General features: G+C 37.7%; 1 protein-coding gene across 1 annotated transcript in view; it reads right to left on the bottom strand.

Moving 5' to 3' along the window:
* Window positions 1-5556: 5556 nt before the first annotated feature.
* Window positions 5557-24099, bottom strand: part of LOC132418182 (dedicator of cytokinesis protein 11-like) — a 43147-nt gene continuing 24604 nt past the window's right edge. Inside the window, exons 5-6 of the mRNA XM_060002048.1 lie at window positions 14192-14245; window positions 5557-5640 (exon numbers count right to left, since the gene is read on the bottom strand). Coding sequence (XP_059858031.1) covers window positions 5557-5640; window positions 14192-14245 — 138 coding nt within the window. The remainder of the gene's footprint in view (window positions 5641-14191; window positions 14246-24099) is intronic.

The following is a 24099-nucleotide window of genomic DNA, read 5'->3' as shown; positions in this document are numbered from 1 at the left end:
CCACTTTATTGAAGAGATGGATTCACATGATTGACAGCCACATCAATTAGGGCAGGGACAACTTTCAAAAGGTTGAAATACACAGCAGAAAAAAATTAACAAGTAGTCTCTCCCTTTTTTCTCTCTCTCTCTCCTTTTACTGTGGAAAATATTTATTAGTCTGTACAACTTGGTTTTAATAAACTGTTGACTGACATGTTACAATAAATTTCCAAGATTTTCATTGCAATGGTATTTTGCCACACATCAAAATCTTGAAGTAATATACCATTCTCAAATCGTCATTTAGTGTTTGTTTTGCTTTTTCGTTTTTAACATCTTTATTGGAGTATAAATGGTGTGTTTACAAAGGTGTGTTAGTTTCTGGCGTATAAGAAAGTGAATCAGCTATACATATACATACATCCCCATATCTCCTCCCTCTTGCATCTCCCTCCCACCCTCTCTATCCCACCCCTCTAGGTGGACACAAAGTACCAAGGTGATCTCCCTGTGCTATGCATCTTCTTCCCACTAGCTATTTTACATTTGGTAGTGTATATATGTCCATGCCACTCTCACTTCTTCCCAGCTTACCCTTCCCCCTCCCCGTGTCCTCAAGTCCATTCTCTACGTCTGCATCTTTATTCCTGTCCTGCCTCTAGGTTCTTCAGAAACTTTTTTTTTTTTTAGATTCCATATATATGTGTTTTAAATATCAACTGGCCATTTATGGCAGTCACAAGATGCAGATATTCATAAACATTACATAAAGGTTAGCCCAGTAGACAAACTAATACACAGTAATGAGTTGATCCACTGGTCAAAACAGAAGTTTTAAGGATGGTGATCAGCTGTGCCTAGGAGGGTAGGTCAAAGAGACAAAAAATTCTTCTCTCTCACTTTTGTTGTCTCAGATCAAGGAGCATGTATTTCAGGGAACAAGTGAGGCTCAGTTTTCCCCCAAGAGGTATCTAAGAACTTACCTAGGACTTCACCATGGAGTTATGAATTCCAGTTTGAAGCAAACAGACTTCATATTCAGCAGGTCTGGAGACAGATCCAGTCACAGGTGGAGTATAGTAAGCTTCATGGGGTAGTAAGCCCAAGGTCAAAATTATCCAGATCTAGGGCCCTCATAGCAAGTCCCAGGATTCTTATAACGTGGGAAAGGAGTTTTTAAAGAACACAAGCTTCATCTTCCCTGGTCCAGGGGACCTATCTGGGCCTATCCCCTGGGGTCCCAGAAGACAACTGATATCAGCCCTAGAGAAGCAGGAAGATAGGGTGTGTAAAGTGGATCTAACCAAAGCAAGGTACTGGTGTTTAGAGTGAGATGATGCTTGTCCTATGGTCACGAAATGGGCTCTTATAGTGTGGTTCTGTGGTTCTGGAGATATCAAGACTACTGCAGTAGTCTTCAGTAAAGGTAAAAACTTCCTAGGAACTTCTGGTGTCAGAACTGGGTAGGTTTGTCAGGCTTAAGAGAAGAGCGACACTGGTTTAACTGGAATGCATAGACAGGGCTGATCTTGGATTTCAGGGCCTGAAAGAGTAGATCCTTCCAGTTAGGTGTCCCCAGAGCTTGATGGACCTAAGCCATGAGTTCTCCCCTAACTTCCTACCACTTCCAAACAGGAATGGACTTTGGAAATCCAAACATAGATTCACTTCTGAAGAACAGAGTAGTTCACGGATGTTAAATATATTTTATTCCATGTTCAAATTGTGACTGATTACTTATGACTACCTGGATGCCCTGTTGAAAAGGATTTGGAGGCTACACTAGGCCTTAGCAGGAAAAAGTGTCATGACAATTTATTAATGTTTGTCATGGTACAGAAAGGGGTAGTGGCATCATACATGCTGTATCCTTAATTTGATGATATATATATATAGGGTGTTCATGCCCCATTGTCTAGGGGGAATTATTCAATAAAAGTTAGGGCTTTTGCATTATATAGGAATGCACCTTCGAAAAGACTTGTATCAGGAATACTTGAATGTCACAATTCTAGCTTGATGAATAGGGGGAAGAAATATGTGGGATAAATTACAATAAATGATCAAGAGATTGGGGTTTATAATACAATGATGGACTCTGGAGGGTCACAAGGCATGTGGAACTCTGAAGACAGTGGTGTTAATGGGGCTTCTTGGCTGTTTTCAAGGGAAGGGAGATAACTTGCTAGGTGTTTTTGGTAGCAAGAAACAAAATCCCACTCAAACTAGCAAGAGAACAGAGAAAGCAAGGGAAACCAGCATTAATTTGAATTGGAACTAAAAATTAGAGTAAGAAACTATGATGACTTTTTTGTCTGTCAGGGCTATATGGTCTATTTCATCTTGGCTTCTTTCTAAAAGTTTCTCCTCTTCTTTCCTTTTAATCAACTTATTAGTTGTCTCTACATATTCCTCTTGTACATGGCTAAATTTCCTATCCAAATCTACATGGTTTTTCAACTTCACCACCTGCTACCATTTCTTCAACAGTCCAACAGCCTGACATGCCATAATGAAACCATGACAAAAAACAATAAGTTGCACTTCAGACAAGTGGTTGACATAGAGGGGTTCAATATGAACTACGAGGGACCATTGACATTTATATTTGTTTCAGGTGGTAGAACAAAATGGAACCTGAAAGTGGGTGGAATTGTCCAATTAAGATAGTAGGAGGAGAGAAAGGAAAGTGTAGTCAAGACAAGAAGTTTGTACTCTACCCTTCTAGCAAGACTAGAATCATGTTTTTAAAAAGCGAAGCTAGCAGCATTTTGGAGAAAAGAGAGGTAGCTAACAGTGGAAGGAAGAAGAGAAGTTTAAACGTTATTACAGCGGTTCAAGTAAGACATTATGAGGGTTTTCTCTAAAGCTGTGGAAGTGAAGATGGAGAGAATACCTAGGAGTGGAATTGCTAGGTCTATGGTAAGTGCATGTTCAACTTTATAATAAAGTGCCAAACTGATTTCCAAAGTGACCATACCATGCAATTTACCACATCATCATAAACACTTAGTGTTTGTTAGTCTTCTTATTTTTAGCTATTGTAATAATTCTATAGTGGTATCTCAATGTGGTTTCAACTTGTATTTCCTTAATGACTAATGTTTTAGAATAATTTTTCATGTACTAATTTACTATTCATTCATATATATTCTTCAGTAAAGTGTCCTAGTCATTTGCCTATTTTACTGGGTTGTTTATCTTACTATTATTCAGTTACACGATTACTTTATATATTCTGAATACGTAACATTTATCAGACATGTGACTTGCAAATATTTGCTCCTAGACCGTGGTTCTGGAGAAGCAAATGTCATTGTTTGATGAAGTTTGATTGATTAGTTTTAACGGTTCATGCTGTATATTTTTATATTTTTATAAGTATTTGTGAGCTTTGTTTTGAGGCATAGTTAAATTACTTGGAAACAGTTTGATTCTTTCAGGTATTGTTTGTAAACTTTGTTAAACAGGAATATAGCAGCATTTAGTCTAAGGCTAGTTTTTCGATGCTGCTGAGACAAATTCCTTCTGAGTTCTCTACCTAATAAACCATTAATTATAGGTCTGGCTTATAGGAACAGGAGAGTTCTTCTGGTCCATGTTTTATCTAAGGATTGTTTCCTCTAAACATTTTGGTCCTTTCACTGACTTTGGGAAGTTTTTTCACATATGTTCACTATTCATTACTTAGCTAACATCTCAAGGGGCATTTTCTGCAGTCAGTAAGTACCCTCTCCAATCAGCTAACTCCTCTCTGGTAACCGTCCCTAAAATTCTAGCTGCCTTACTCTCTCTGAATTCTATTCCCTGTCTCCTCAATTCAGCGAGACCACTGGGCTGATTGGGTTTTACCTTGTGGTGCTTTAGCCTAGTCCCTGTCTGCAGGCAGTAAGCTAGGGAAATCATAGACATCACTTCATTCTCAGGTCTCAGAGATCATAGTTCTATGCTGCTTCTTGTTCAATATCTTACAACAGCTGTTTAATATATTATTCTAGCTGTGTAAAGTAAGATGGTAAGTCCAGCCACCATTGCTCATGGTTGGAAGTGGAAGTCCCCAAACCAAGCTTGTTGACTCACTGTTCAATTCTCTTACTGAATTAGTCCAAGCTCCCAGGAAAATACCTCCATTTGTCTAAAACTTTGAGTTCTAACTAATGAATCAATCATTAGTCACCATGTCTTCTACAACCTTTGATACATTAGCCTTGCAAGTCTCTCAAGCATTCCCAGGTGTCCTGAGACCACACTTTGTAAATCATTGTGTTAAGAGACACAGAGTCAAATATTTACTGACAAAATGTTATAATGTCTGAAATTATGTATATGGCAGATGAGGCATGGTGGACAGAGAGTTGTTATATATTGAAGCTAGATGGTAGATCCGTAGGGGCTCATTATACCAATCTCTCTTATTTTGTGTATGTTTGTGATTTTTCAAATAAAATGTTCAAAAAATCAAAGTTTATTGTTTTCAATTGGATTGAATTTTCACTCTCCCTGTAATTCAGCTTTTCCTGAGAAGCATTTAGATATGAAGCTTTCAGAGGTGAAACCAAAGACCCTGTTCATATGGCCATCCACCATCTCCCTCTATACTGTCTTTATTTCCAGATGGAAGGAGATTAGTGTCAGGAAGAGTCATAACTTTCTCCTGGAGAGTTTCTAGGTAATTATCCCGATAAATATAATTAAACCATGTATTATTTGGAGGGTCTATTACGGTCAGGCCAGCTCTTCTGGGCAGCTTGGTGTAATGAAGCATGCATGATATTGATGGAAGGCAACCTAAGTTCTAGTCTAAGTCCTGCCACTTACCAACAGTATGATACTGGGCAACTGACTTATTCTGGGACACTACCCAAATTGAAAGTCACTCTGATCATTTGTCCACCAATATTTCAGCTCCATACTGTTCTGCAGTGACACACTCTCCCAATATTGCCCTTTCTCTGAGTACTTCCATGTGCTCTCCAGAGCACCCATTTAAAGGGATTAAAAATTACCCATATCAAATCTTCAACAAAATAATAGAAAAGGAAATCCAGTAGCATATTTAAAGGATGCTGACCATGGCTACCATGATCAAGTGAGGTTTATCCTGGGAATGTGAGGGTGGTTCAACATCATAAAATCAATCAACGGAACACATCACAATAAGAGAATGGAGAAAAAAAGGCCCACAGGATCAGCTCAATTGTTGCAGAAAAGGCATTTAACAAGATCCAAAGTCCTTTTATGGAAAAAAGTAAAGCACTCAGCAAACTAGGGAAAGGAGGGAACTTCCTCAACATGACAAAGGACAATTATGAAAAACTCACAGCTAACATTACATACTCACTGTCGAAAAACTGGAAGTTTTAACTGTAAAATCAAGAATAAGAAAAATATATCCACTTTCACCTCTGCTATCCTACATTGTATTAGAAGCTCTACATTGTATTAGAAGCTCTAACTAGGCAAGAAGAAGAAAAGGTTTCCAAATTGAAAAGAAAGAAGTAGCAATATCTCAACTCACAGATGACATAATCACATATATATATATTAATAAAGAATCCACAAATAATACTAGACCTAATAGATGAATTCATCAAAGTTGAAGGGTAAAAGATTCACACACAAAAGTAAGTTGTTCTTCAATACACCAGCAATGAAAATCTAGAAAAGAAATTAAGAAAACAATTCCATTTACAATAGCATTCAAAATAATAAAATACATAGGAATACATTTAATCAAGAAGCTGAAAGATGTATACACTGAAAAACTACAAAATGATGCTGAAAAAAACGAAGACCTACAGAAATGGAAACACATTTTGGTTCTTGGATTAAAATATTTAATATTCTTAAGATGGCAATAATATCCAAAGTGATCGACAGCTTCAGTGCAATTGGTACTAATTCAGTGCAATAAAAATTCCAATGGCTTAACAAATGAAAGGATGCTCAACATCACTAATCATTAGTGAAATGCAAATCAAAACTACAATATGGTACCACCTCACACCAGTCAGAATGGTTATCATCAAAAAATCTACAAACAATATATGCTGGAGAGGGTGTGGAGAAAAGGGAACCCTCTTGCACTGTTGGTGGGAATGTAAATTGATACAGCCACTATGGAGAACAATATGGAAGTTCCTTAAAAAACCAAAAATAGAACCACCATATGACCCAGCAACCCCACTACTGGGCATATACCCTGAGAAAACCATAATTCAAAAAGAGTCACGTACCACAATGTTCACTAAAACACTATTTACAATAGCCAGGAAATGGAAGCAACCTAAGTGTCCATTGACAAATGAATGGATAAAAAAGATGTGGAACATATATACAATGGAATATTACTCAGCCATAAAAAGAAATGAAATTGAGTTATTTGTAGTGAGGTGGATGGACCTAGAGTCTGTCATACAGAGTGAAGTACGTCAGAAAGAATAAAACAAGTACCGTATGCTAACACATATATATGGAATCTGAAAAAAAAAAAAGGTTCTGAAGAACCTAGGAGCAGGATAGGAATAAGGACGCAGAGGTAGAGGATGGACTTGAGGACACAGGGAGGAGGAAGGGTAAGCTGGGAATAAGTGAGAGAGTGGTATGGACTTATATATACTATCAAATGTAAAATAGACAGCTAGTGGGAAGGAGATGCATAGCACAGGGAGGTCACCTTGGTACTTTGTAACCACCTGGAGGGGTGGAATAGGAAGGGTGGGAGGGAGAGGCAAGAGGGAGGAGATATGGGGATATATGTATATGTACAGTTGATTCACTTTGTTATGAAGCAGAAACTAACACACCATGGCAAAGCAAATATACTCCAATAAAGATGTTAAAAAAAAATTCCAATGGCCTTTTGGAGAAATGGAAAACTTTTTCTTTTTTTAAATTTAATTTATTTTTTATACAGCAGGTTTTATTAGTTATCTATTTTATACATATTAGTGTATATATGTCAATCCCAATCTCCCAATTCATCACAACACCACCACCCCGCCACTTTCACCCCTTGGTATCCATACGTTTGTTCGCTACATCTGTGTCTCAATTTCTGCCTTGCAAACTGGTTCATCTGTACCATTTCTCTGGATTCCACATATATGTATTATTATACAATATTTGTTTTTATCTTTCTGCCCTACCAGGCTCTAAGTCCATCCATGTCTCTACAAATGACCAAGTTTCATTCCTATTTATGGCTAAGTAATATTCCATTGTATAAATGTATCACATCTTTTTTTTTTTACATCCTTATTGGAGTATAATTGCTTTACAATGGTGTGCTAGTTTCTGCTTTATAACAAAGTGAATCAGTTATACATATACATACGTTCCCATATCTCTTCCCTCTTGCATCTCCCTCTCTCCCACCCTCCCTATCCCATCCCTCTAGGTGGTCACAAAGCACTGAGCTGATCTCCCTGTGCTATGCGGCTGCTTCCCACTAGCTATCTATTTTATGTTTGGTAGTGTATATATGTCCATGGCACTCTCTCACTTTGTCACAGCTTACCCTTCCCCCTCCCTATATCCTCAAGTCCATTCTCTATAGGTCTGTGTCTTTATTCCTGTCTTACCCCTAGGTTCTTCATGACATTTTTTTCTTAAATTCCATATATATGTGTTAGCATATGGTATTTGTCTTTCTCTTTCTGACTTACTTCACTCTGTATGACAGACTCTAGGTCCATCCACCTCATATATCACATCTTCTTTATCCATTAATCTGTTGATGTGCATTTAGGTTGCTTCAATGACCTAGCTATTGTAAATAGTGCTGAGATGAACACTGGGGTGTATGTGTCTTTTTGAATTATGGTTTTCTGTGGGTATATGCCCATTAGTGGGATTGTTGGGTCATATGGTAGTTCTGTTTTTAGTTTTTTTTTTAAACATCTTAATTAGAGTATAATTGCTTTACAATGGTGTGTCAGTTACTGCTTTATAACAAAGTGAATTAGTTATACATATACATATGTCCCCATATCTCTTCCCTCTTGCATCTCCCTCCCTCCCACCCTCCCTATCCCACCCCTCTAGGTGGTCACAAAGCACCGAGCTGATCTCCCTGTGCTATGCAGCTGCTTCCCACTAGCTATCTATTTTACATTTGGTAGTGTATGTATGTCGATGACACTCTCTCACTTTGTCTCAGCTTACCCATCCTCCTCCCCATATCCTCAAGTCCATTCTCTAGTAGGTCTGCATCTTTATTCCCATCTGGCCCCTAGGTTCTTCTGACCATTTTCTTTTTTTTTTTTTAGATTCCATATATCTGTGTTAGCATACGATATTTGTTTTTCTCTTTCTGACTTGCTTCACTCTGTATGACAGTCTCTAAGTCCATCCACCTCACTACAAATTCAGTTTCATTCATTTTTATGGCTGAGTAATATTCCATTGTATATGTATGCCACAACTTCTTTATGCATTCATCTGTTGATGGACACTTAGGTTGCTTCCATGTCCTGGCTATTGTAAATAGAGCTGCAATGAACATTTTGGTAAATGACTCTTTTTGAATTACGGTTTTCTTAGGGTATATGCCCAGTAGTGGGATTGCTGGGTCATATGGTAGTTCTATTTGTAGTTTTTTTAAATTTTTTTTTAATTTTATTTATTTATTTATTTTTATTTGTAGTTTTTTAAGGAACCTCAATACTGTTCTCCATAGTGGCTGTATCAGTTTACATTCCCACCAACAGGGCAAGAGAGTTCCCTTTTCGCCACATCCTCTCCAGCATTTGTTGTTTGTAGATTTTCTGATGACGCCCATTCTAATGGGTGTGAGGTGATACCTCATTATAGTTTTGATTTGCATTTCTCTAATAATTAGTGATGTTGAGCAGATTTTAATGTGCCTCTTGGCCATCTCTATGTCTTCTTTGTAGAAATGTCTATTTAGGACTTCTGTACATTTTTTGATTGGGTTGTTTGTTTTTTTAATAGTAAGCTGCATGAGCTGTTATATATTGTGGAGATTAATCCTTTGTCTGTTGATTTGTTTACAAATATTTGCTCCCATTCTAAGGGTTGTCTTTTCGTTTTGTTTATAGTTTCCTTTGCTGTGAAAAAATGTTTAAGTTTCATTACATCCTGTCTCTTTATTTTTGTTGTTATTTCCATTGCTCTAGGAGGTGGATCAAAAAGATCTTGCTGTGATTTTTGTCAGAGTGTTCTTCTTATGTTTTCCTCTAAGAGTTTTCTACTGTTCGGTCTTACATTTAAGTCTTTAATCCATTTTGAGTTTATTTCTGTGTATGGTGTTAAGGAGTGTTCTAATATCATTCTTTTATATGTAGCTGCCCAGTTATCCCAGCAGCAGTTAATGAAGAGACTGTCCATTCTCCACTGTAGATCCTTGCCTCCTCTGTCATAGATAGATTAGTTGACCATAGGTGCGTGGCTTTATCTCTGGGCTTTCTATCTTGTTTCATTGACCTATATTTCTGTTTTTGTGCCAGTATCACATTGTCTTTATAACTGTAGCTTTGTAGTATAGTCTGAAGTCAAGGAGTCTGATTCCTCCATCTCTGTTTTTTTTTTTTTTTCCCTCAAGTTTGCTTTAGCTCTTTTGGGTCTTTTGTGTCTTCATACAAATTTTAAGATTTTTTGTTCTACTTCTGTAAAAAATGCCATTGTTAATTTGATAGAGATTGCATTGAATCTGTAGATTGCTTTGGGAAGTATAGTCATTTTCACAATATTAGTTCTTCTAATCCAAGAACATGGTATATATCTCCATCTGTTTGTGTCGTCTTTGATTTCTTTCATTAGTGTTTTATAGTTTCCTGAGTATAGATCTTTTGTCTCCTTAGGTAGGTTTATTCGTAGTTATTTAATTCCTTTTGTTGCAATGGTGAATGGGAGTGTTTTCTTAGTTTCACTTTCAGATTTTTCATCATTAGTGTATAGGAATGCAAGAGATTTCTGTGCATGAATTTTGTATCCTGCAACTTTACCAAATTCTTTGATTAGCTCTAATAGTTTTCTGGTGACATCTTTAGGAATCTATGTATAGTAACATGTCGTCGACAAACAGTGATAGTTTTACTTCTTCTTTTCCGGTTTGTATTCCTTTTATTTCTTTTTCTTCTCTGATTGCTGTGGCTAGGACTTCCAAAATTATGTTGAATAATAGTTGTGAGAGTGAACATCCTTGTCTTCTTCCTGATCTTAGAGGAAATGTATTCAGTTTTTCACCATTGAAAATGATGTTTGCTGTGGGTTTGTTGTATATGGCCTTTATTATGTTGAGGTAGATTCCCTCTATGACCACTTTCTGGAGAGTTTTTATCATAAATAAGTGTTGAATTTTGCAAAAAGCTTTTTCTGCATCTTTTGATATGATCATATGGTTTTTATTTTTCAATTTGCTAATGTGGTGTATCACATTGATTGATTTCCCTATACTGAAGAATCCTTGCAACCCTGGGATAAATCCCACTTATTCCCAGTGTTTGACCCTTGTAATATATTGCTGGATCCTCTTTGCTAGTATTTTGTTCAGGATTTTTGCATCTATATTCAACAGGGATGTTGGTCTGTATTTTTCTTTTATTGTATTATCTCTGTCTGGTTTTCGTATCTGTGTGATGGTGGCCTCATAGAATGAGTTTGGGAGTGTTCCTTCTTCTTCAGTTTTTTGGAAGTTTGAGAAGGAAAGGTGTTAGCTCTTCTCTAAATGTTTAATAGAATTCACCTGTGAAGCCATCTGGTCCTGGACTTTTCTTAGTTGGAAGATTTTTTAATCACAGTTTCAATTTCATTACTTGTGATTGGTCTGTTCATATTTTTTATTTCTCCCTGGTTCAGTCATTGAAGGTTATACCTTTCTAAGAATTTGTCCATTTTTTCCAGGTTGTACATTTTATTGGAATAGAGTTGCGTGTAGTAGTCTCTTATGATGCTGTATATTTCCACGGTGTCCATTGTAACTTCTCCTTTTTCATTTCTGGTTTTTTTGATTTGACTCCTCTCCCTCTTTTTCTTGTTGAGTCTTGCTAAAGGTTTATCAATTTTGTTTATGTTCTCAAAGAACCTGCTTTTAGTTTTACTGATATTTGCTATGGTTTTCTTTGTTTCTATTTCATTTATTTTTGCTCTGATCTTTATGATTTCTTTCCTTCTACTAACTTTGGGTTTTGTTTGTTCTTCTTTCACTAGTTCCCTTTGGTGTAACGTGAGATTGTTTATCTGAGATTTTTCTTTTTCGGGGGTAGGATTGTATTGCTGTAAACTTCCCATTTAGAACCATTTTTTCTGCAGCCCATAAGTTTTGTATCATCATGTTTTCATTGTCATTTGTCTCTAGGGTTTATTTTTTTATTTCTACTTTGACTTCTTCAGGGATCTCTTGGTTATTTAGTAAAGTATCGTTTAGCCTCCATGTGTTTGTGTTTTTTACGGTTTTTTCCTCTGTAATTTATTTCTAATATTATAGTGTTGATTTGGAAAAGATGCTTGGTATGACTTCACTTTTCTTAAAATTACTGAGGCTTGATTTGGGACCCAAGATGTGATCTATCCTAGAGAATATTCTGTGTGCACTTGAGAACAATGTATAATCTGCAGTTTTCGGATGGAATGTGCTGTAAATCTATCTGGTCCAATGTGTCATTTAAAGCCTGTGTTTCCTTATTAATTTTCTGTCTGGATGATCTGTCCATTGGTGTAAATGAGGTGTTAAGGTTTCCCACTATTATTGTGTTACTGTCACTTTCATCTATTATAGCTGTTAGCATTTACCTTATATATTGAGGTGCTCCTATGCTGGGTACATATATATTTATAATTGTTATATCTTCTTCTTGGATTGATCACTTGATCATTATGTAGTGTCCTTCCTTGTCTCGTGTAACCTTCTTTATTTTAAAGTCTATTTTATCTGATGAGTATTGCTACTCCAGCTTTCTTTTGATTTCCATTTACATGGACTATCTTTTTCCATCCCCTCACTTTCAGGCTGCATGTGTCCCTAGGTCTGAAGTGGGTCTCTTGTAGACAGAATATATATGGATCTTGTTTTTGTATCCATTCAGCGACCCTCTGTCTTTTGGTTGGAGCAGTTAATCCATTCACATTTAAGGTAATTATCAATATGTATGTTCTTATTACCATTTTGTTAACTGTTTTGCGTTCGTTTTTGTAGGTCCTTTTTCTTCGCTTGTGTTTCCCACTTAGAGAAGTTCCTTTAGCATTTGTTGTAGAGCTGGTTTGGTGGTGCTGAATTCTCTTATCTTTTGCTTGTCTGCAAAGCTTTGTATTTCACCACTGAATCTGAATGAGATCCTTGCTGGGTAATCTTGGTTGTAGGTTCTTCTCCTTCATCACTTTAAATATATCATGCCACTCCCTTCTGGCTTGTAGAGTTTCAGCTGAGAAATCAACTGTTAACCTTATGGGAGTTCCCTTGTATGTTTTTTGTCATTTTCCCCTTGTTGCTTTTAATAATTATTCTTTGTTTTCAATTTTTGTCAATTTGATTACTGTGTGTCTCGGCAAGTTTACCCTTGGGTTTAGCCTGCCTGAGACTCTCTGAACTTCCTGGACTTAGGTCATTATTTCCTTTCCCATGTTAGGGAAATTTTCCACTATAATCACTTCTAATATTTCCTCAGGTCCTTTCTCTCTCTCTTCTCCTTCTGGGACCCCTATTATGTGAATGTTGGTGCATTTAATGTTGTCCCAGAGGTCTCTTACACTACCTTCTTTTCTTTTGCTTATTTTTTTCTTTATTCTGTTCCATGGCAGTGAATTCCACCATACTGTCTTCCAGGGCACTTATCTGTTCTTCTGCCTCAGTTATTCTGGTATTGATTACTTCCAGTGTATTTTTCATTTCAGTTATTGTATTGTTTATCTCTGTTTGTTTGTTCATTAATTCTTCTAGGTGTTTGTTCTTTAATTCTACTAGGTCTTTGTTAAACATTTCTTGCATCTTCTTGATCTTTGCCTCCATTCTTTTTCCAACATCCTGTATCATCTTCACTATCATTATTATGAATTATTTTTCTGGAAGGTTGCCTATCTCCACTTCCTTTAATTGTTTTTCTGGTGTTTTATATTCTTTCTTCATCCTTCTCTGCCTTTTCATTTTTCTAGCTTTCTGTGAATGTGGTTTTCATTCCACAGGCTGCAAGATTGTAGTTCTTCTTGTTTCTGCTGTCTGCTATCTTGTGGATGAAGCTATCTAAGAGACTTGTACAAGCTTCCTGATGGGAGGATCTGGTGGTGTGTAGAGCTGGTTGTTGCTCTGGTGGGCAGAGCTCAGTAAAACTTTAATCCACTTGTCTGCTGATGGGTGGGTCTGAGTTCCCTCCCTGTTGGTTGTTTGGCCTGATGTGACCCAGCACTGGAGACTACTGGCTCTTTGGTGGGGCTAATGGTGGCATCTGGGAGGGCTCAGGCCAAGGAGTACTTCCCAGAACTTCTGCTGCCAGTGTCTTTTTTCCCATGGTGAGCCACAGACACCTGCCTCTGCAGGAGACCCTCCAACACTAGCAGGTATGTCTGATTCAGTCTCCTATGGGGTCACTTCTCCTTCCCCTTGGTTCCTGATGCACACCCTAATTTGTGTGTCCCCTCCAAGTGTGGAGTCTCTGTTTCCATTAGTCCTGTTGAAGTCCTGTAATCAAATCCTGTTAGCCTTCAAGGCCTGATTCTCTGGGAATTCCTCCTCCCATTGCCAGACCCCCAGGTGGCGAAGCCTGATATGGTGCTCAGAACCTTTACTCCAGTGGGTGGACTTCTGTGGTATAATTGTTCTCCACTTTGTGAGTCACCCACTCAGCAGTTATGGGATTTGATTTTTTGTGATTGTGTGCCTCCTACCATCTCATTGTGGCTTCTCCTTTGTCTTTGGATGTGGGGTGGTTTTTTTCGTGAGTTCCAATGTCTTCCTGTTGATGATTGTTCAGCAGTTAGTTGTGATTCCAGTGCTCTCCCAAGAGGGCTAGACATTATATTGAGAAATGGAAAAGTCGATCCTCAAATTTATGTGACAATTTTGAAAAAGAAGAACAAAACTGGAGGACTCACATTTCCCAATTTTGAAACTTAATGCAAAGACACTGTAATCAAAACAAAGCAGTACCAACATGAGGATAGACATATAGAACAATGGAATATAATTGAGAGTCCAGAAATAAATTCATACATTTATGGCCAGTTGATTTTTGAAAAATGTGCCAATTCCACTCACCAGAAAAAGAATAGTCTCTTCAACAAATGGTAAATGGGATGACTGGATATCAACCTGCAAACCAAAATGAAGTTGGACCACTTCTTTACACCATATAAAAAATAACTCAAAATGGATCAAGGACACAAATATAGGAACAAAAATCATAAAACTCCTAGAAGAAAGCATAGGTCAAATCAACATGACCTTGGATTTTTCAACAGTTTCTTAGCTATGACACCAAAAGCATGAACAACAAAAGAAAAAAAATTTATATAAATTGGATCTTGTCAACATTAGAAAATTTTGTGCATCAAAGTACATGATCAAGAATGTGAAAAGACAACATACAGAATGTGAGAAAAAGTTTGTAAACCATATATGTAATGAGTCTAATATTCAGAATATATAAAGAACTCTTAACAACACAAAAACAAAAAGACAACCCAGTTAAAAATGAGCAAGTCCAAATTACATATTTGGACTTGTCCAAATTACATATACAATGGCCAAAATTACATATTTGTAATTTGTCCAAATTACATATACAATGGCCAAAATTACATATTTGTAATTTGTCCAAATTACATATACAATGGCCAAAAAAAACCCCCAAACCTGAAAACATACTCAATATCATTGGTTATTTGGGAAATCCAAATCCAAACCGCAATGAAGTGCCACTTTTCACACATTAGGATGGCTATAATTTTTAAAAATGGAAAATAATAAGTATTGGAAAGGATGGAGGAATTGGAAGCCTCATACATTGTTGGTGGGAATGTAAAATGGTTCAGATTCTGTGGTAAACAGTTTTGCATTTCCTCAAAAAGATAAACATAAAATTATCATAAGACCCAGAAATTCCACTCCTTATGTATGTATATACCCAAAATAATGGGAAAGAAGTACTAAAACAAGTACATGTACGCTCTTGTTCATAAGCAGCACTATACACAATAGTCAAAGTCTGGAAACAGCTCAAATGTCTATTAAAGGATAAATGGATAAATTGTGGTATGTGTGTATAATGGAAAATTATTTACTCATTAAAATAATATAGCACTAATACATGCTACAATATGAATGAATCTCCAAAAACATGATGTGAAGTGAAAGACAAATATAAAAGGTTACATATTGTATGATTCTGCTTATATGGGATATCCAGATAGGTACTTCTATAAAAGTAGAACACAGACTGGCGTTTTCTGGGGACCAGGGTAAAGGGGAGACAGGAAGAAACTGTTTAAATTGTGTAGAATTTTACCTTGGAGTGATGGAAATACTTTGGAACTAGATAAAAGTGGTGGTTTTACAGACAACGGACTAAATGCAACAGAAATATTAATTTTAATTTATGTGGATTTTACTTCAATAATTTGTAACATATAATAAAACTGCGAGGAGCTTCAAGATGGTGGAAGAGTAAGACGTGGAGACCACCTTCCTCCACACAAATACATCAAAAATACATCTACATGTGGAACAACTCCTGCAGAACACCTACTGAACACCGGCAGAAGACCTCAGACCTCCCAAAAGGCAAGAAACTCCCCATGCACCTGGGTAGGGCAAAAGAAAAAACAGAGACAAAAGAATAGGGATGGGACTGCACCACTGGGAGGGAGCAGTGAAGAAGGAAAGGTTTCCACACACTAGGAAGCCGCTTCGTGGGCGGAGACTGCTGGTGGTGGAGGGGAGAAGCTTCAGAGCCATGGAGGAGAGTGTAGCAACAGGGGTGCAGAGGGCAAAGTGGAGAGATTCCCACACAGAGGATCGGAGCCAACGAGCACTCACCAGCCTGAGAGGCTTGTCTGCTAATCCGCCGGGAGGGGTGGGGGCTGGGAGTTGAGGCTTGGGCTTCGGAGGTCGGATCCCTGGGAGAGGACTGGGGTAGGCTGCGTGAACACAGTCTGAATGGGGCTAGTGCGCCAAATCTAGCTGGGAGGGAGTCCAGGAAAAAGTCTGGAGCTGCTGAAGACGCAAAAGACTTCGTCTTGCCTCTTTGCTTTGAGGTGCACGGGGAGAAGGGATTAAGAGTGCTGCGTAAAGGAGCTCCAGAGACGGGCGTGAGCCGCGGCTATCAACATGGACCCCAGAGACGCTAAGGCTGCTGCTGCAGTCACCACGGAGGCTATGTGCAAGCACAAGTCATATCCACACCTCCCCTCCTGAGAGCCTGAGCAGCCCACCACTGCCAGGGTCCCGAGATCCAGGGACAAATTCCCCGGAAAAATACATGGTGTGCCTCAGGCTGTTGCAACGTCACGGCCTCTGCAACCGCAGGCTCACCCTGCATTCCGTACTCCTCCCTCGCGGCGTCCTGAGTGAGCCAGAACCACCTAATCAGCTGCTCCTTTAACCTCGCCCTGTCTGAGGGAAGAAAAGACGCCCTCAAGCGACCTGCAAGCAGAGGCGGGGCCAAATCCAAAGCTGAAGCACAGGAGCTGTGAGAACAAAGAAGAAAAAGGGGAATCTCTCCCGGCCGCTTCAGCAGCAGCGGATTAAATCTCCACAATCAACTTGATGTACCCTGCATCTGTGGAGTTCCTGAATAGACAACAAATCATCCCAAATTGAAGAGGTGGACTTTGGGAGAAAGGACATATGTATTTTTTTCTCTTTTTCTCTTTTTGTCAGTGTGTATGTGGATGCTTCTGTGTGTGATTTTGTCTGTACAGCTTTGCTTTTACCATTTCTCCTAGGGTTCTGTCTGTCCGTTTTTGTTTGTTTCTTTTTTTTAATACTTAAAATTTTTTAATAATTATTTTTTAATTTTTATTTAAATAATATTGTTTTAGTTTATCTTCTTCTTTCTTTCTTTCTTTTTTCTCCCTTTTATTCTGAGCTGTGGGGATGACAGGCTCTTGGTGCTCCAGCGAGGTGTCAAGGCTGTGCCTCTGAGGTGGGAGAGCAAAGTTCAGGACACTGGTCCACAAGAGACCTCCCAGCTCCATGTAATATCAAATGGTGAAAATCTCCCAGAGATCTCCATCTCAATGACAAGTCCCAGCTCCACTCAATGGCCAGCAAGCTACAGTGCTGGACACCCTATGCCAAACAACAAGCAAGACAGGAACACAACCCCATGGGTTAGCAGAGAGGCTGCCTAAAATCATAATAAGGTGACAAACACCCCAAAACACACCAGCAGATGTTGACCTACCTACCAGAAAGACAAGATCCAGCCTTATCCACCAGAACACAGGCACTAATCCCCTCCACCAGAAAGCCTACAAAACCCACTGAAACAAACTTAGCCACTGGGGACAGACACCAAAAATAACGAGAACTATGAACCTGTAGTCTGTGAAAAGGAGACCCCCAAAACAGTAAGTTAAACAAAATGAGAAGACAGGGAAACACAAAGCAGATGAAGGCAAAAACCCATGGGACATAAAAAATGAAGAGAAAATAGGCAGTCTACCTGAAAAAGAATTCAGAATAATCATAGTAAAGAAGATCCAAAACCTTGGAAATAGAATGGAGAGAATACAAGAAACGTTTAACAAGGACCTAGAAGAACTAAAGAGCAAACAAACAGTGATGAACACCATAATAATTGAAATTAAAAATTCTCTAGAAGGATTCAATAGCAGAATAAACGAGGCAGAAGAATGGATAAGTGACCTGGATGATAAAATAGTGGAAATAACTATTGCAGATCAGAATAAAGAAAAAAGAATGAAAAGAATTGAAGACAGTCTCAGAGATCTCTGGGAAAACATTAAACGCACCAACATGCGAATTACAGGGGTCCCAGAAGAAGAAGGGAAAAAGGGACTGAGAAAATATTTGAAGAGATTATAGTTGAAAACTTCCCTAATATGGGAAAGGAAATAGTAAATCAAGTACAGGAAGTGCAGAGACTCCCATACAGGATGAATCCAAGGAGAAATACGCCAAGACACTTATTAATCAAACTATCAAAAATTAAATACCAAGAAAAATATTAAAAGCAGCAAGGGAAAAATAACACACAAGGGAACCCCCATAAGGTTAGCAGCTGGTCTTTCAGCAGAAACTCTGCAAGCCAGAAGGGAGTGGCAGCACATATTTAAAGTGATGAAGGAGAAAAATCTACAACCAAGATTACTCTACCCAGCAAGGATCTCATTCAGATTTGATGGAGGAACTAAAACCCTTCCCAACAAGCAAAAGCTAAGAGAATTCAGCACCACCAAACCAGTTTTACAAGTGCTAAAGGAACTTCTCTAGGCAGGAAACACAAGAGAAGGAAAAGACTTACAATAACAAACCCAAAGCAATTAAGAAAATGGTAATACGCACATGCATATTGATTATTGCCTTAAATGTAAATGGATTAAATGCACCAACCAAAACGATAGACAGGCTGAATGGAAACAAAAGCAAGACCCCTATACATGCTGTGTACAAGAGACCCACTTCAGATCTAGGGATACATACACACTGAAAGTGAGGGGATGGAAAATTATATATCCATGCAAATGGAAATCAAAAGAACGCTGGAGAAGCAATTCTCATATCAGAAAAAAAAAGACTTTAAAACAAAGACTATTACAAGAGACAAAGAAGGACACTACATAGTGATCAAGGGATCAATCCAAAAAGAAGATAAAACAATTGTAAATATTTATGCACCCAACATAGGAGCACATCAATACATAAGCAAATACTAACAGCCATAAAAAGGGAAATCGACAGTAACACAATCATAGTAGGTGACTTTAACACACCACTTTCACCAATGGACAGATCATCCAAAATGAAAATAAATAAGGAAACACAAGCTTTAAATGATAGATTAAACAAGATAGATTTCATTGATATTTATAGGACATTCCATCCAAAAACAGCGGAATACACTTTCTTCTCAATTGCTCATGGAGCATTCTCCAGGATAGATCATATCTTGAGTCACAAATCAAGTTTTGGTAAACTTAAGAAAACTGAAATCGTATCAAGTATCTTTTTCGACCACAAGACTATGAGAATAGGTATCAATAACAGGTAAAAATCTTAAAAAAAACAAACATACGGAGGTGGAAAAATAAAATACTTAATAATCAAGAGATCCCTGCAGAAATCAAAGCGCAAATCAAAAAGTAACTAGAAACAAATGACAATGAAAACACGAAGAACCAATCCTGTGGGATGCAGCAAAAGCAGTTCTAAGTCGAAATTTTATAGCTATAAAAACCTACCTTAATTAACAAGAAAGATTTCAAATAAACAACCTAACTTTACACCTAAATCAATTAGAGGAAGAAGAACAAAAAATCCCCAAAGTTAACTGAAGGAAAGGAATCATAAAGATGAGATGAGAAATAAATGAAAAAGAAACGAAGGAAACGATATCAAAGATCAACAAAACTAAAAGCTGTTTCATTAAGAAGATAAACAAAATTGATAAACCATTAGACAAACTCATCAAGAAAAAATGGGAGAAGACTCAAATCACTAGAATTAGAAATGAAAAAGGAGAAGTAACAACTGACACTGCAGAAATACAAAGGAGCATGAGACATTACTACAAGCAATTCTATGCCAATAAAATGGACAACCTGGAAGAAATGGACAGATTCTTAGAAGTGCACAACCTTCCAAAACTGAATCAGGAAGAAAGAGAAAATATGAACAAATCAATCACAAGCACTGAAATTGAAACTCTGAATAAAAATCTTCCAAAAAACAAATCCCAGGACAAGATGTATTCACAGGCAAATTCTATCAAACATTTAGAGAACTAACAACTATCCTTCTCAAACTCTTCCAAAATATAGCAGAGGGAGAAACACTCCCAAACTCATTCCACGAGGCCACCATCACCCTGATAGCAAAACCAGAAAAAGATGTCACAAAGAAAGAAAACTACAGGCCAATATCACTGATGTACATAGATGCAAAAATCATCAACAAAATACTAGCAAACAGAATCCAAAACACATTAAAAGGATCATACACCGTGATCAGTTGTGGTTTACCCCATGAATGCAAGGAATCTTCAATATATGCAAATCAATCAATGTGACACACAATATTAACAAATTGAAGGAGAAAAACCATATGATCATCTCAATAGGTGCAGAGAAAGCTTTCGACAAAAGTCAACACGGATTTATGATAAAAATCCTACAGAAAATAGGCATAGAGGAAACTTTCCTCAAAATAATAAAGGCCATATATGACAAACCCACAGCCAACATCGTCCTCAATGGTGAAAAACTGAAAGCATTTCCACTAGGATCAGGAACAAGACAAGGTTGCCCACTCTCATCACTCTTATTCAACATAGTTTTGGAAGTTTTAGCCACAGCAATCTGAGAAGAAAAGGAAATAAAAGGAATCCAGCTCGGAAAAGAAGAAGTAAAGATGTCACTGTTTGCACATGACATGATACTATATACATGGAGAATCCTAAAAATGCTACCAGAAAACTACTAGAGCTAATGAATGAATTGATAAATAGCAGTATACAAAATTAATGCACAGAAATCTCTTGCATTCCTATACACTAATGATGAAAAATCGGAGAGTGAAATTAAGAAAACACTCCCATTTACCACTGCCACAAAAAGAATTATATACCTAGGAATAAACTATGTAAGGAGAAAAAAGACCTGTATGCAGAAAAGTATAAGACACTGATGAAATAAATTAAAGATGATACAAATAGATGGAGAGATATACCATGTTCTTGGATTGGAAGAATCAACATTGTGAAAATGACTATACTATCCAAAGCAATCTACAGATTCAATGCAATTCCTATCAAAGTACCACTGGCATTTTTCACAAAAGCAGAACAAAAAATTTCACAATTTGTATGAGAACACAAAAGACCCCAAATACCCAAAAGCAGTCTTCAGAAAGAAAAATGGAGCTGTAGGAATCAGGCTCCCTGACTTCAGAGAATACCACAAAGCTAAAGTAATGAAGACAGTATGGTACTGGCACAAAAACAGAAATATAGATCAATGGAACAGGATAGAAAGCCCAGAGATAAACCCACACACATGTGGTCACCTTATCTTTGATAAAGGAGGCAAGAATACACAGTGGAGAAAAGACAGCCTCTTCAATAAGTGCTGCTGTGAAAACTAGACAGCTACATGTAAAATAATGAAATTAGACCACTCCCTACTACCACCGTACACACACAGAAAATAAAACTCATAATGGATTAAAGACCTAAATTTAAGGCCAGACAGTACACACGCTTAGAAGAAAACATAGGCAAACACTCTATGACATAAATCACAGCAAGATCCTTTTTGACCCACCTCCTAGAGAAATGGAAATGAAAACAAAAATAAACAAATGGGACCTAATGAAACTTAAAAGCGTCTGCACAGCAAAGGAATCCACAAGACGAAAAGACAACCCTCAGAATGGGAGAGAATATTTGCAAATGAAGCAACTGACAAAGGATTAATCTCCAAAATTTACAAGCAGCTCATGCAGGTCAATGTCAAAAAAATGAACAACCCAATCCAAAAATGGGCAGACGACCTAAATAGACATTTCTCCAAAGAGATATACAGATTGCCAACAAACACATGAAAGAATGCTCAACATCATTAATCATTAGAGAAATGCAAATCAAAACTACAATGAGATATCATCTCACACTGGTCAGAATGGCCATCATTAAAAAATCTATAAACAACCAATGCTGGAGAGGGTTTGGAGAAAAGGGAACCTTCTTGCGCTGTTGGTGGGAATGTAAATTGATACAGCCACTACGGAGAACAGTATGAATGTTCCTTAAAAATCTAAAACTAGAACTACCATACAACCCAGCAATCCCACTACTGGGTATATACCCTGAGAAAACTATAACTCAAAATTGTCATGTACCAAAATGTTCATTGCAGCTCTATTTACAATAGCCAGGAAGGACACAGAAGCAATCTAAGTGTCCATCAACAGGTGAATGGATGAAGAAGATGTGGCACATATATACAATGGAATATTATTCAGCCCTAAAAAGAAACGAAATTGAGTTTTTGTAGTGAGGTGGATAGACTTAGAGTCTGTCATACAGAGTGACGTAAGTCAGAAATGGAAAAACAAATACTGTATGCTAACACATATATATGGAATCTAATACATATATATATGGTCATGAAAAACTAGGGGCAAGATGGGAATAAAGACACAGACGTACTGGAGAATGGACTTGAGGGTACGGGGAGGGGAAGGTAAGCTGTGACAAAGTGAGAGAGTGCCATGGACATATATACACTACCAAACGTACAATAGATAGCTAGTGGGAAGCAGCTACATAGCACAGGGAGATCAGCTCGGTGCTTTGTGACCACCTAGAGGGGTGGGATAGGGAGGGTGGGAGGGAGGGAGATGCAGGAGTGAGAGATATGGGGACATATGTATATGTATAACTGATTCACTTTGTTATAAAGCAGAAACTAGCACACCATTGTAAAGCAATTATACTTCAATAAAGATGTTTAAAAATAACACAAAAACCAGGTTATATCCTTTCTTCCTCCATGGTGAAAGCTTGCTGTTCCCTGAGGATATCACATGCTCTCCTCCTCTCTGTGGTAGATGATGCTTTTCACTCACAAACCAGAGAAACAGAATCCATGTTCTGCTTGCTCCCAATTGCTGTTTTCTTCTCTCATACACAGAATCTTCTTCTGAAGCTCACGCCCTTATCTTATAATACTGTTATAGAACTGTGTCATTTACCAACCTCCTATTTACTATCTTGCATTCATTGAGGAATTTGGCTTCTGGAATAGCTTATTTTCTGTTCCAAGTTTTGTCATTATCTTAACTCCCTTCAATTTTCATATTCATCCTCAATCCTGTACCCCCTGTTCCTTCTCCTTATTTCCAATTATCTTTTCTCATGGTCCTACCTTGAACTTTGTTATAAGCTGAAATTCTTTACCCTTGAAACAATAAAATTTAATCTACTACCATCTCTCCATCTCTTTCTTGGGGGAGACATTACTGCCCAGCAAGGTCTGGATATTCCACATCTGGAATGCAGCATGTGGGAAAGTTAGATGATTTCTAAAGATTTTAAGGAGGTCGGACACCTATTTTAGTGGCTGAAATTGTCCCATTGTTGTGTTCAAGGCCAGCCCATCCACTAGAAGTTTGGATGTCATCCTTTCCTTTCTCCTTGGAAAACTCAGTGGATTAATCATATTCTCTCCTGTATCTTCAACTTCATTTTTCTCTTGGCTGTTTTAAAGAATATAAACTTTCCCAAGACTCTTCCATTAAAAAAAAAAAAAAGACCTCCCTCAATCTCATGAGCATCTTCAGCTATCATCTGATTTTCCTTTTCCAGAGTTATTACATTTACACCTTCCACTACCTCATTGCTCTATGTTCTATTATCTCAATCCTAATGTCAAATTTATATATTGCTGTATAATAAAATGTCCCAGAACTTAGTGAGTTAAAAAATAGTAATTTTATTATACTCATTATTGTGCATTTCAGCAATTAAGCTAAGGTCCACTGGACAATTCTACTCCAGAAAGCATTTACTGGGGTCACTAGGTGGCATTCAGCTGGTGGTTGGTCTGGTGTGGAGGATCCAAGACAGGTTCACACACATGCCTGCTGTCTTGGTGAGGATATCTGAAAAGTTGGCCTCAGTGGATTTCTATCACTTTTCATGTTGTCTCAGGCCCTCTGCATGTGGTACATCCCAAAGAGAGATCAGCCTTTTTCCATGGTGGCTTAGCATTCCAAAAGACAGACTGAGGAAGAAAGAAACTTCATGGCTTTCTATGACCTATGCTTCGAAATTAGGCAGCATCCAATTATACTGCATTCTATTTGTTAAACTGACTCACAAGGCCAACCCTGATGCAAGGAGAGGAAATTTCACAAGGGCATAATTACTGGGAGGTATGGTTAACTGAAGTCACATGTTTTAGTCTACCACACCCATACAA

Source organism: Delphinus delphis, chromosome X (assembly GCF_949987515.2).
Source record: "Delphinus delphis chromosome X, mDelDel1.2, whole genome shotgun sequence".
Classification (NCBI taxonomy): Eukaryota; Metazoa; Chordata; class Mammalia; order Artiodactyla; family Delphinidae; genus Delphinus; species Delphinus delphis.
Note: the sequence above shows the minus strand (reverse complement) of the source record. Positions and strands in the feature narration are given on the sequence as shown.